This window comes from Pelmatolapia mariae, unplaced genomic scaffold (assembly GCF_036321145.2).
Source record: "Pelmatolapia mariae isolate MD_Pm_ZW unplaced genomic scaffold, Pm_UMD_F_2 NODE_ptg000387l+_length_38973_cov_1, whole genome shotgun sequence".
NCBI classification, from domain to species: Eukaryota; Metazoa; Chordata; class Actinopteri; order Cichliformes; family Cichlidae; genus Pelmatolapia; species Pelmatolapia mariae.
Window position 1 is genome coordinate 24673 of NW_027052074.1, and position 14301 is coordinate 38973.

Consider the following 14301-nt stretch of genomic DNA (forward strand, 5'->3'; position numbering starts at 1 on the left):
GGCTGGCATTGGGAAAACAGTCTTAACACAGAAATACAGCCTGGACTGGGCTGAAGACAAAGCCAACCAGGACATCCAGTTCATATTTCCATTCACTTTCAGAGAGCTGAATGTGCTGAAAGAGGAAAAGTTCAGCTTGGTGGAACTTGTTCATCACTTCTTTACTGAAACCAAAGAAGCAGGAATCTGCAGCTTTGAAGACTTCCAGGTTGTGTTCATCTTTGATGGTCTGGATGAGTGTCGACTTCCTCTGGACTTCCACAAAACTACAATCCTAACTGACCCTAGAAAGTCCACCTCAGTGGATGTGCTGCTAATAAACCTCATCAGGGGGAAACTGCTTCCCTCCGCTTACATCTGGATAACCACACGACCTGCAGCAGCCAATCAGATCCCTCCTGACTGTGTTGGCATGGTGACAGAGATCAGAGGGTTCACTGACCCACAGAAGGAGGAGTACTTCTGGACGAGATTCAGAGATAAGAAGCAGGCCAGTAGGATCATCTCCCACATCAAGACATCACGAAGCCTCCACATCATGTGCCACATCCCAGTCTTCTGCTGGATTGCTGCAACAGTTCTGGAGGATGTGCTGAAAACCAGAGAGGGAGGACAGCTGCCCAAGACCCTGACTGACATGTACATCCACTTCCTGGTGGTTCAAGCCAAAGTGAAGAAGGTCAAGTATGATGGAGGAGCTGAGACAGATCCACACTGGAGTCCAGAGAGCAGGAAGATGATGGAGTCTCTGGGAAAACTGGCTTTTGATCAGCTGCAGAAAGGAAACCTGATCTTCTATGAATCAGACCTGACAGAGTGTGGCATCGATATCAGAGCAGCCTCAGTGTACTCAGGAGTGTTCACACAGATCTTTAAAGAGGAGAGAGGACTGTACCAGGACAAAGTGTTCTGCTTCATCCATCTGAGTGTTCAGGAGTTTCTGGCTGCTTTTCATGTCCATCTGACCTTCATCAACTCTGGACTCAATCTACTGGAAGAACAAACAACCTCCCAGACACGTGAAACAAGAGAATCTGCAGAGAAATACTTCTACCAGAGTGCTGTGAACAAGGCTTTACAAAGTCCAAATGGAGACCTGGACTTGTTCCTCCGCTTCCTCATGGGTCTTTCACTGCAGACCAATCAGACTCTCCTACGAGGTCTGCTGACACAGACAGGAAGTAGCTCACAGACCAATCAGGAAACAGTCCAGTACATCAAGAAGACTCTCAGTGAGAGTCTGTCTTCAGAGAAAAGCATCAATCTGTTCCACTGTCTGAATGAACTGAATGATCGTTCTCTAGTGGAGGAGATCCAACAGTCCCTGAGATCAGGAAGTCTCTCCACAGATAAACTGTCTCCTGCTCAGTGGTCAGCTCTGGTCTTCATCTTACTGTCATCAGAAAATGATCTGGATGTGTTTGACCTGAGTAAATACTCTGCTTCAGAGGAGGCTCTTCTGAGGCTGCTGCCAGTGGTCAAAGCCTCCAACAAAGCTCTGTAAGTAAATATGTTGCCTATACTGATTCAAATTGACAACACACTAGACCAACACAATTAAAAGTAGATAAATAAAGTAAGTAATTAATCAAAAACAAAATGGTATAATGGGTTCTGTCATCTGAAAAACCTCTGAAACTAATGAGTGAAATGATTGTCAGCACTCAGTTGTGTCAGGTACGTGTGTGAGTGTTCACACTTATACATCTTTGTGAGGACCAAAAATGTTACTGTAATTATACTTGTGGGGACCAACAGTCCCTTATGGCGCCCAAATTCCATGCCCCACAAGTTTAAAGGAATTTTTGAAGCTCAAGGTGTGGTTTTAGTGTCAGAGTTACTATTAGGTTATCGTTGGTAGGGTTATCCATTCATTTGTGGCTGGGGAAAGCATCATGTCAATCAGATGTCCTCACTAAGATTTAAAAGGCAAGTGCTAGCTTGTGTGTGTCAAAGCACAAGTTTTCCTTCTTTTGACCTGCTTACTGTTTTCGTATACATCCATCCATCCATCTTCATCCGCTTTATCCGAGTCCGGGTCGAGGGGGCAGCAGCCTAAGCAGAGAAGCCCAGACCTCCTTCTCCCCAGCCACCTCCTCCAGCTTATCCGGGGAACACCAAGGCGTTCCCCAGGCCAGCCGAGAGATATAATCTCTCCAGCGTGTCCTGGGTCTGCCCCGGGGCCTCCTCCCAGTGGGACATGCCCGGAACACCTCACCCAGGAGGCGCCTAGGAGGCATCCTTGTCAGATGCCCAAACCACCTCAACTGGCACCTGTCGATGTGGAGGAGCAGCGGCTCTACTCTGAGCCCCTCCCGGATGGCCGAATTTCTCACCCTATCACTAAGGGAGAGGCCAGCCACCCTTCGGAGGAAGCTCATTTCTGCCGCTTGTATCCGCGATCTCGTTCTTTCGGTCACTACCCACAGCTCATGGCCATAGGTGAGGGTAGGGACATAGATCGATCGGTAAATTGAGAGCTTCGCTTTCAGACTCAGCTCCCTCTTCACCATGACGGACCGGTGCAGTGTCCGCATCACTGCAGCCGCAGCACCAATCCGTCTGTCGATCTCTGGCTCCCTTCTCCCATCACTCGCGAACAAGTCCCCAAGATACTTGAACTCCTCCACTTGGGGCAGGAACTCATCCCCGACCCGGAGTGGGCACTCCACCCTTTTCCGGCTGAGAACCATGGCCTCAGATTTGGAGGTGCTGATCCTCATTCCCGCTGCTTCACACTCGGCTGCGAACCGTTCCAATGCGAGCTGAAGGCCATCACCCGATGAAGCCAACAGAACCACATCATCCGCAAAAAGCAGAGATGAGATTCTGAGGCCACCAAAGTGAAAGCCCTCCGCCACTTGCCTGCACCTAGAAATCCTGTCCATAAAAATTATGAACAGAACCGGTGACAAAGGGCAGCCCTGGCGGAGCCCATCACCCACCGGGAATGAGTCCGACTTATTGCCGGCAATGCAGACCAAGCTCTTGCAACGGTTGTATAGGGATTGAATGGCCCGTAGCAATGGGCCAGGACACCCCATACTCCCGCAACACCTCCCACAGGACACCCCGAGGGACACGGTTGAATGCCTTCTCCAAGTCCACAAAGCACATGTAGACTGGTTGGGCAAACTCCCATGCACCCTCAAGTATCCTTGAGAGGATAAAGAGCTGGTCCAGTGTTCCGCGACCAGGACGAAAACCGCATTGTTCCTCCTGTATCCGAGGTTCGACTAGCGGACAAACTCTCCTTTCCAGCACCCTGGCATAGACTTTCCAGGGAGGCTGCGGAGTGTGATCCCCCTGTAGTTGGAACACACCCTCCGGTCTCCCTTCTTAAAGATGGGGACCACCACCCCGGTCTGCCAGTCCAGGGGTACTGCCCCTGATCTCCACGCAACATTGCAGAGGTGTGTCAACCAGGACAGCCCTACAACGTCCAGAGCCTTCAGGAACTCGGGGTGGACCTCATCAACACCAGGGGCTCTGCCACCAAGGAGTTGTTTAACTGCCTCAGTGACCTCGCCCCCGGAAATTGGCGGGTCATTCCCCTCATCCCCAGACTCTGCTTCCTCCTCGGAAGACGTGTCAGTGGGATTAAGGAGGTCCTCGAAGTATTCCTTCCACCGCCTGACAATTTTCTCAGTCGACGTCAGCAGCGCTCCGCCAGCACTATACACAGTGCAGGTAGAGCACCGCTTTCCCCTCCTGAGACCCCTGACGGTTTGCCAGAATTTCTTTGAGGCAGTCCGAAAGTCTTTTTCCATGGCCTCTCCGAACTCCTCCCACATCCGCGTTTTTGCTTCAGCCACTGCCCGAGCCGCATTCCGCTTGGCCTGTGGATACCTGTCGGCTGCCTCCGGAGTCCCACAGGCTAACCAAGCCCGATAGGACTCCTTCTTCAGCCTGGTGGCTCCCTTCACCTCTGGTGTCCACCATTTAGTTCGGGATTACCACCACTGCAGGCACCAACCACCTTGCGGCCGCAGCTCAATGCAGCAGGTTCGGCAATGGAGACGCTGAACATGGTCCATTCGGACTCAATGTCCCCAGTCTCCCTCGGAATGCTGTTGAAGCTCTGCCGGAGGTGTGTGTTGAAGATCTCGTGGACTGGGGCCTCTGCTAGACGTTCCCAGCACACCCTCACTACGCGTTTAGGTGCACCGGGTCTGTCCAGCGTCCTCCCCTGCCACCTGATCCAACTCACCACCAGGTGGTGATCAGTTGACAGCTCAGCCCCTCTCTTTACCTGAGGGTCGGGTGCATTGTGTGCCGGGCGGCGGCCAGGAGCAGAGGCCCTGGCGGACTGATCCCCGGCTGCCAAGACTGGCAATAGGGACATGGAATGTCACCTCTATGGTGGGGAAGGAGCCTGAGTTAGTGCGTGAGGTTGAGAGGTACCGGCTAGATATAGTCGGGCTCACCTCTACGCATGGCTTGGGCTCTGGAACCAGTCTCCTGGAGAGGGGCTGGACTCTGTCTCAGTCTGTAGTTGCCCCTGGTGAGAGGCGGCGGGCTGGGGTGGGTATTCTAATATACCCTCGGCTTGCTGCCGGTACGTTGGGGTTTTTCCCGGTGGATGAGAGGGTTTGTTCCCTGCGCCTTAGGGTCGGGGAACGGGTCCTGACTGTCATCTGCGCTTATGCGCTGAGTAGCAGTTCAGAGTACCCAGCCTTCTTAGAGTCCCTGGGCGGGGTGCTGGAAGGTGCCCCACCTGGAGACTCTGTTGTCATGCTGGGAGACTTCAATGCGCACGTGGGTAACGACAGCGAGACCTGGAGGGGCGTGATTGGGAGGAACGGCCTCCCTGATCTGAACCCGAGCGGTGTTTTGTTATTGGACTTCTGTGCAAATCACAGTTTGGCCATAACGAACACTTTGTTCAAACATAAGAGTGTCCATAAGTGCACGTGGCACCAGGACGCTCTAGGCCGCAGGTCGATGATCGATTTTGTAATCGTATCACCAGATCTGCGACCATATGTTCTGGACACTTCTTCGGGCTGTGCCCGGCCGGGCCCCATGGACTAAGGCCCGGCCACCAGACGCTCGCCCTCGGGCACCCTCCCCGGGCCTGGCTCCAGGGCGGGGCCCCGGTAACCCTATCCCGGGCAGGTTAACTGTTCCCTCGATATTCTCTTCATAAGGGTCTTCTGAATCGCTCTTTGTCTGGTCCCTCACCCAGGACCAATTTGCCATGGGAGACCCTACCAGGGGGCAAAAGTCCCCAGACAACATAGCCAACTTGGATCCCTGGGACACACAAACCCCTCCACCACGATAAGGTAGCGATTCACGGAGATGTTTCATATTCATAACAGAAAATAATTTAGTCTATAAGGATTAATGAATATCTTTAAAAAGGATGGTGTTGACTGGCAAGCTGTAAATACCTTCCTGGTAGTGAAAGTGACTTCACTGTAATTATGAAGACATTTGAGTTCCTCACCTCCATCCCAAATCTGTCACTGACACAATCCTAGACCTTCTCCGTTCAGCTACAGGTTCAAACTGGTTGGTTGACAATGAAGTTAACGTAGCAATCCATGGAGTCAACAGGAACTTAAGCCAGCCTGCTCTTTGTGGATTTTAGTTTCACTTTCAACTCTATAATCCCAGCTCTGCTGCAGGACAAACTGTCCCAGGTGAATATGCCTGCTCCCATCTGCAGTTGGATCACTGACTTCCTGCGTAACTGGAGCCATCATATGAGACTGGGCAGGCATTTTGACACTGTTAAGTACTTTTGCTTAGAAACTGTCATCTCCCAGACCTTTTTTAAATATGTTTTTTTAGCTTTATTAGAAAGACACAGTGAAGACTGACAAGAAAGTGGAGGGAAAGAAAGAGTGGGAGACATGCAGCAAAGGGCCGTGGGTCAGAGTCTAATCCCGGCCGGCGGTTCTCAGCCATGCGGCATATGGTTGCCTGCTCATCCAACTGAGCTAAACTGGCACCCCAGTCTTAAAGTTATCAATTCCGTTATCAAGAAGTTACAGTAGAGGACGTACTTTCTGTGGCAGCTGAAGACATTCAACCAGCCAAAGTCACCTAAATTGCACTCCTACTCCTCCATCACTCTATCTTCACATCCTCAATGCCTAACTGGCATTGTGCTATAACTGCCAAGAATACAGAGAAAATTTCAATTCTTCTGCTGTGAAGGTGTTTGGGTGCAATCCGCCTTGCCTCCAAGACCTGAACACCTCTAGAGTACTATGGGCAAAGAAGGTAACTGCTGACCCATTCCACCCCAGACAAAATCTTTTGTGTCACTCCCCTCTGGCAGGATGTTTGTGTCCATCAGAAACTTGATGGGACAAAAATAGTTTCCTTCCTTTTGCAGTTGCACTACTTAATTATGATCAACCCTGTATAACATCACTGGCGACTGCACAATCAATTATGTCATGATAACACACCTGTGCTGTATTAAAGAAATGCACAGTGATTTCCTTTCCAAGTATTTTTAACATCTGTTCTCATCATTTTGCTCTTCTCACCCTCTCCTGTTATTTAACGTTATTGTAAATATCTGTAACTAGTACTTATATATATTCTTACTTTCTGTTCTGTAAATACCTCTACTGTCTGAAACTTACAGGTTCAAAAGAATAAGTTCAACATAATGAGTTTCAGTTTATGATTTACTGTTTGTTGGAATTATAATCACAGATACTGTGGAAAGTAACCAACAATACTCTATGTCTATACCAAAAGGCATTGAACTATTACTATTAACCACTGTCTCTATTAGCTCCTCACTTATTTAAATTTAGACAGAGTTAATTGTGTTTTTACAAACTATTGTTAGCAATCTTTATATTTTAAGTTATTTAATTAAACATGATGAGAACATAAAAATATATTTTGTTGTGTGCTTATGTTCAACAACTAAAGTGATTTCCTTTCATTAAAAATATTGTTTTTCAGACTGAGTGGATGTAACCTCTCAAAGAAGAGTTGTGAACCTCTGGCCTCACTGCTTAACTCTGAGTCCTCTACTCTGAGAATGCTGGACCTGAGTAACAATGACCTGAAGGATTCAGGAATAGAGTTTTTCTCTGCAGGACTGAAAAGTCCTCATTGTAGACTGGAAATTCTCAGGTCAGGGTTTAGAGATTTTATTTTTAATTATTTTTTATTACATACACAGCTAATCTTTATATAACTTCTAACTGATGTGTTATTTTTTATTTTCTTTATTATTGGACTCTTAATTATTTTCTAAACCATTTCATATTCACATTTGTGTTTAAAAAGGCTTAAGATTTAGGGCTACTTAAATTTTGTAGTCATGACACCAGTTTCCTTTTATTGTTATGGATTGCAGAATTAACACACAGATCGTGTAGAGAACAGGAAATTAAACAAACTCAATAATTAGTCAGAATACCAAATCCAAAAATATTGTCTCATTGTTTCCCTCTAGTGTATCTGTTGCTAATTTCATTAACCCCCAAAACAATCTAATAAATGAATCTAATGAATGAATCTAATAACCTCCTTCACTACTTAAGGGACCAGTTCAATATACTAGGTCTTTAATAGACTTGATGCTACACTCTAAATAAAAAGTGTTGCTTTCATTCATTTATTTGAGCAGTATGTACAGATACGGCCATTTAGAATTGCTACTGCATGACATCTCATTAGATAAAATTCCATAGCGCTCATTATACATGTTCAAACTTTAGACCATAGAATTTGTAGGCAAGTCAGAGCTAGTTGAAAGAAAATGTTGTAAACATTAGCTAATTTGAGATGAAATGACACAGATGTGTAATATTAAACAAGTTCACACAAGCAGTGTTATCAGATGTGAATTGTTTTATTGTATATATAAAAAAAGCTAAACTGAACTGAATAGTTGGATAACATTGTATCGTCAGTGAAGTAAATAAATTCTGAAAGTCTTCAGTGAAGTGTTCACTGATGGATTGTTGTTTTGTGTGTCTGCAGTCTGTCAGGCTGTCTGATTACAGAGGAAGGCTGTACCTCTCTGTCCTCAGCTTTGAGCTCCAACCCCTCCCATTTGAGAGAGCTGGACCTGAGCTACAATCATCCAGGAGACTCAGGAATGAAGCTGCTGTCGGCTGGACTGAAGAATCCAGGCTGGAGACTGGACACTCTCAGGTAGGGAGAGAATGTCTGATAGAGGTGAAAGAGCTGGAAACATTTCCTTCACAGTTACTGTGTGACATTGTGTTACAAATTACAAATGCAGAAACTTTTTCATTCACTAACAAACACAGTAGTCTAATTAAAAGGAAATATAAAACATTAGGAAATTAATTTATCCATTCCTTATTATTATTATTATCATTAGTAGTAGTAGTATAATTATTATTATTATTATTATTGATGAAATGTTTATGTAAGTGTACTCCAGTAACTTTTCTAGGAGCAATGATAACTGCCTTTTCTTGTTTTTTTCACTGTTTGGTTAGATCTCTTTATAGTGGTGCAGTATGTTTTAGAAAATTATTTTTCTTCAAGAAAGATACTTTCGACATCACAGGTCTCTGCTTACTCGAGAAAAGTGTGATGAAGACAGGGTTGTGTAAGAAATATAATAAGCTTCCCAAACCTGACAAATCCCAATAAATTGTAGCTCTGGTTGACTGTCTGAATAGCTATACCAGCCAGATAGAAGCCAGGAGATAAACCAGCTGTTCTCGACTGAACCATCCAAGGTGTATTCTCAGTGGCAGGGGATATTTATGAGAACAATCCCATCGAGATGGTTCAGTAGTGAAAAACCATATGGAAGAAGCTTTTAACAACATAACTGTCATATACAAATGACAGGGAGTGGGTAGGAAGTCCAATAATGTTACAACACATCTTCACCAAGTGTGTAGGCAGTTCTTATCCTGCATGTTTATAAAATAGAACCAACAGATTGTAGAAAATGTCCTGACACTTTCAATGAGGGTTTCATAGAAGGTCAGTAAGATATTATTACTATTACTAGTTGTTGAAATGGTCCCCAAGGGCTTGTGCTCCTTTACGATCTCTACTGGTGACGTATGGATAGTGGTGAAAACAGCCCTAGCCAGTTCTTAAGATTCCAAGATTCTTTACTTGTCACATACAAGTACAACACACAGTGAAATGTGTCCTGAGCTGCTCCTTGACTGTGCAAAACATTATAAACAATAATTAAATTTAAATTAAAAACACATATTTTGAATTAAAAAACTGAAAATGTACATTGTGCAAACAGAATATTAAAGTGCTTTGTGCCATATTACCACAGCAATGTATTGACAGAGCAATGCAAGTAGAGTAAACAAAATGACCAAAGTGATGTAAACAGAGTCATTTAACAGAGTAATTAAACAGAGTGACCAGCATAATATAAACAGTAGAGAAGCAGCATGATCAGTGTAACAGCATGTGACATGATAATAAATCAGATATTATATGAAATATGATAGTGAGAATTCTGAAATGTGACAAAAATATGATATAAGGTCCTGTTCCAGACCCTTATGGTGATGCTATTGTCATGGCGGGATGTGCCGGTGTATTTTGTGAATGGACCTAAAAGCAGATGCTGAGAGAGGAACTGCTGGTTTTCAACAAAGAACGAGCCATTATTATGGCTGGTGAACTAGAATATCAAAACTTGAGCAAAGGGCAAAGAAGGAGCGAGAAATAAACAGATACCTACACTGGGAGAAACTAAAAACTATGATGACTGTGATGACTTTGACGAGACGTGGAGGTACAAGACAACCTGACAAAGACTGAATGGAAACACCACAGACTAAATACACACAAGGGGTGATCAGGGGAAGTGGAAAAACATGAGGAAACAGGTGACACTGTCATTGTCCGGTCAAAACGACCCAGCATTCTCAGTTTTCTTGTTTTTTGTATTTTGTTTCGTTCATGATTTTTTTCCACGGTTCCTAGGTTGTTTAGTTTATTGGATTCCCTCCTGTGTCTCTGCCCTTTGTGTCTCTCTCTGTGTCTGTTGTGAGTTTTCTGTTTTATTCTGAAGTTCTGTGTCTCATGTGAGTGTCTTCTGTTTTGCTTCCTCATCTCGCCCTCCCCAATCAGTCCCAGCTGTGTTGACACCTGTTCCTCGTTCCTTCTTGTGCTTGCCTGTGTATTTATTGTGTGTGGCATTTGTGCTTGTCGCTGGTTCATATGCGTAATCTCCATCTGTCATTCTGTGTATTTCCCTGAGTCTCTCTGCATCTCTGTTTCTGGTTTGTTTCTGTTAGTTTTTCTCACTTCCGGTTATTCTTAGGTTTTGTTTCATGCCCGTTACGTTCCTGTTTGTTTCACCTACTATATCAATAAAGCTCGCTCACATCAGAAGCTGCCTGCATCTGGGGTCCTACTTTCAACCTCCACTCGTCTGCCACTGCCGACGTGACAGACACAATAAATCATAATCCCACCACAGGGGAAGTGTAAGTAAGCACATAGAACATGGAAGAAAGACTTTCAAAATAAACAGGAAACATGACGGGATGCAGACATGACACAAACTTGACAACATGAACAACGCAGACATGAAACATGAAGCTTAAGACATGAACCAACAAGAGAGACCTAACCACAGGGTGTGAAGACACAAATGGATCTAACACGCAAAGAACTACAACGGAGCAACCTAGGAGCTAATATCTAAATGAACTTAACATAAACAATGAATGTCAAAATACAGGGAAACTCAAATCCTAACTATTAATAGCAACAACAAGAACTTAACATATATTCAATAACATAAGTCAACAATACAAAATGAACTCAAAATACTGGGTCACAGACCCAGCCAGTGACAGCTATGAGGAGATTGAGGGCATGTTCTGATTTAGGACTCAGATGGCCTGAGGATAGAATGGGGAGACCCCGAACTTCCTCAGTTGTCAGAGATGGTACAGGCGCTGCCTAACCTTTTTGGACTGGACCTGAATGTGGGCAGCCCATGTCAGGTCTGAGGAGATGTGGACACCGAGATACTTGAAGGATAGTACCCTCTCCACTGGAGCTCGATAATGAGCTTGATGATAAGGGGCTTGTAGACTCGCTGCTGACCTCTTCTGAAGTCCACCACCAGCTCCTTGGTCTTGCAGATGTTCAGCTGGAGGTGATTATCCTGACACCATGGTGCCAGATTCTTCTCCTCGTCCAAATATGGTGCTACATCATTGTTGGAGATGAGGCCCAACACCACTGTGTCATCAGCAAGCTTCACAATGGTATTGGAGCCACGAGTGGCCACACAATAAAAAGTATAGAGGGAGTACAGCAGTGGTGAAAGTATGCATCCCTGTGGTGCTCCAGTGTTGGTGGTGATGCTGTCAGAGACACACCTACCCACCCTCACCACCTGAGATCTACCAGTGAGGAAGTCCAACACCCATGCACATAAACGGCTGTTGAGTCCTAAATCCCTCAGCTTTGAGAACATTTTACTAGGCACAATTGTGTTGAACGCTGAACTGTAATCTACAAAGAGCAATCTCACATAGTTACCCTGTTTCTTGTACACGTGGCTGAGAGTGGTGTGCAGGACATGGAAATGGCATCCTCTGTGGATCTGCCAGGTCTGTAGGCAAACTGGAGCGGGTCCATGGTGCTCGGAATGAAGGAGGAGATGATGTTCTTCATCAGCCTCTCGAACACCTTCATTACCACCGAAGTCAGTGAAACCTGCTGGTAGTCATTCAGGCATGAGGGCTTGTTGTTCTTGGGCACGGGGACGATGGTGGATCTTTTGAAGCACGTGGTGGATCTTTTGAACCACTTGGGAACCACGGACTTTGCCAGGGACTCGCTGGGACTCGCAGGGACTCGCTGAAGATAATAGTGAACACACCTGCAAACTGGTTAGCACAGCAACTCAGCAGATATTAGGTGATGCTGTCTGCATTCCTGGTGTTCACTCTCCTCAAGCGTCGCTTGGACATCGTGCTCCGTGATGCTGATAACCCAGTCCTCACTGCTGACATCACCGTCCTCCTTTGTCAGGCCTCAAAACGGGTGTAGAACTCGTTCAGCTCAGTGGTAAATGTAGAGTCGACGTTGTTCATTCGTTTGTCGTCCTGGTGGAAGTGAGACTCCAAGTGCTCCCGATACCGGCATTTGGCATCCGTCACCTCGCGCCGAACGGCGTATAAAGCCAGTTTTTAGGCACTCATATCGCTGGTGGCGAGACCAGTATTGTATGTAGCGGTCCTGGTGTTCATTGCAGCGCGACTCAATCTGTCCACCCACAGTTTCTGGTTTGGGAACATCTTGACTCTTACAGTAGGGATGGTCTCCTCCTCTAGCATGATAACAAAGCTAACTGCTACTTCCGCAAACATAGGTTCTGATTGGGCAGACCAGTGTTTCACCTCCCTTGTGACTACCTTATGCGTACGTATGTTTTTTTTTTTATACTGAGGATGTCAAAGTCTGCAGAGGCAGACTGTATGGAGTGACATAGAGGACCCAAAATGCAGACAAAATAGAACATGGAACAAAACTTGAATTAACAAAAAAGGAGCCATTTAATGAGGCTGCTAAAAAAGGTACAAACAAAGGGCAAGGCAAACTGAAATAAAACTAACATTAAACCTAAACTGGGAGAACTAAAAAAACAACATGAAAAACCTGGACATGAAACCTAAAAACATGGTGTGGAGAATATGGCGTGAACGACAGACGACCTGAAAAAGAATGAACAGAAACACACAGACTAAATACACACAAGGGTGATTAGGGGAAGTGGAAATACATGGTGAAATAGCTGACACTAACGAGACAAAGGAAGCGAAGCTGACTACACTGATGTAGGACATGGTCCTTCAAAACTTGACAACATAATACATGCAGCATGAACACATAAAGGGCAAAAGGAGACTAAAACACAGGGTTAGAAGACACAAGGGGAATCTAATAAACAAATGAACTTAAAACGCTGGGTCAAAAGACCCAGGATTGTGACAGAGGAATAACGAAAATAGTGTTGTGATTGGATTTTCTAAAAGCTGGATTTGATACAGCTTGTAGCCCTGCTAGCATGGCCTGTAGCAATGATCCAAAATTCTTTCTCCCCCTTGTTGGACACAAAAAAAAGTTCAGCATAACTTGTCTGAGGTTTGCTTTATTAAAGTCTCCTGCTACAACTAGGGCTGTGCCTGGATCTTTGTTTTGAAATGCTCTCAGCACATCATGAATTTCAGAAAAAGCCATACTTTTGTCCGCATGGGGTGGGATTTAGACCACCATGGCGGTGACCGAGTTGAACTCATGGGGCAGGTAAAACGGGTGATACTTAATGCTCAGATATTCCAAATGAGGAGAGCAGCCACTGGAGAGAGTAGAAATGCTCCTGGCATTGCATTACTTTCTGTTTACCATGAGACACACCCCTCCACCTTTGTTTTTTTTCGACTCTGCTGTTCTGTCCTTGCGGAACACTGAGAATGAGTCCAACTGAGTTATGGCATGGTCCGGCAAGGTGGGGGTCAGCCATGTCTTAATGAAGCATAGAATGTTACAATCCCTCATGTCTCATAGGAAAGTAACTCAGTGAAAAAAAGTAAAAGTGTGGTAACTAAAAAAGTGTGCGAGATTACATGTGCAATTTATTTCCAATGTTGAGAAGGATTCTGCTATCATAAACTATTAAGCCAACTGACTTTGGAATATGAAAACAAAACAATAAATACATAAATAAATAAAAAAGAGCACAGTCTGTGCGGAGCGGTCAAAAGGGCGTCTGGACATGCGCCATCTTACTTTATGTCAGCTGGACTACTGTCTGTTAGAGATGGTCACTACCATTTCTTTGGCTTTGCTGACTCCGGTCCAGCTGCGATTCCATTCAACAAACTTCTGCAGAGCTGCCGAAAGAATGTGAGCAGTGTCAACCAAGGAAGGCAAAACAAAAATAAGTGTCTTGGGAGAGTTAGAGAAACAATGCAGTCAAGTAAAAATCTAATACACCCTTACTGTTTCCTTCCTTATTTTCCTTATCGTTTAAGATAAAATAACAGCCAGGTGTTGCTAATCAAATACACTTGATTAATTGATCATCAGCAAGTATGAGCACCTCTATAAAAGCAGATGCTTTGGAAGTGTTCTGGGAAATGTTACAGGAATGGACATTCCAGCAGATTAACACCGAGGTTGACTCGGTCTCAGTTAGCCTTGTTAAAATTCATGAGAAACACGTAGACTGAAAAAATATGACTTGTTTGAAGAGTTCCCAGGAGAAAGCCTCTGTTCTAAAGAGAACATGGCAGCATAGCTGAGGTTTGCAATGCCGCATCTGAACAAAGACAC

General features: G+C 45.1%; 1 protein-coding gene across 1 annotated transcript; it reads left to right on the forward strand.

Annotated features, from left to right (window-relative positions):
* The first annotated feature begins 207 nt into the window (after positions 1-207).
* On the forward strand, positions 208-8204 carry LOC134623088 (protein NLRC3-like). The gene is made up of 3 exons (XM_063468297.1): positions 208-1500; positions 6937-7110; positions 7966-8204. Exons 1-3 carry the CDS (start codon positions 413-415, stop codon positions 8141-8143), a joined length of 1440 nt encoding a protein of 479 aa, XP_063324367.1. The 5' UTR covers positions 208-412; the 3' UTR covers positions 8144-8204.
* The last annotated feature ends 6097 nt before the right edge of the window (positions 8205-14301 follow it).

Coding starts and splice junctions, on each gene's coding strand:
- LOC134623088 (XM_063468297.1), top strand. CDS start 413: ATGGTGACAGAGATCAGAGGGTTCACTGACCCACAGAAGGAGGAGTAC. Junction 1,501..6,936: donor AAAGCCTCCAACAAAGCTCT/GTAAGTAAATAT, acceptor ATTGTTTTTCAG/ACTGAGTGGATGTAACCTCT. Junction 7,111..7,965: donor TGTAGACTGGAAATTCTCAG/GTCAGGGTTTAG, acceptor GTGTGTCTGCAG/TCTGTCAGGCTGTCTGATTA.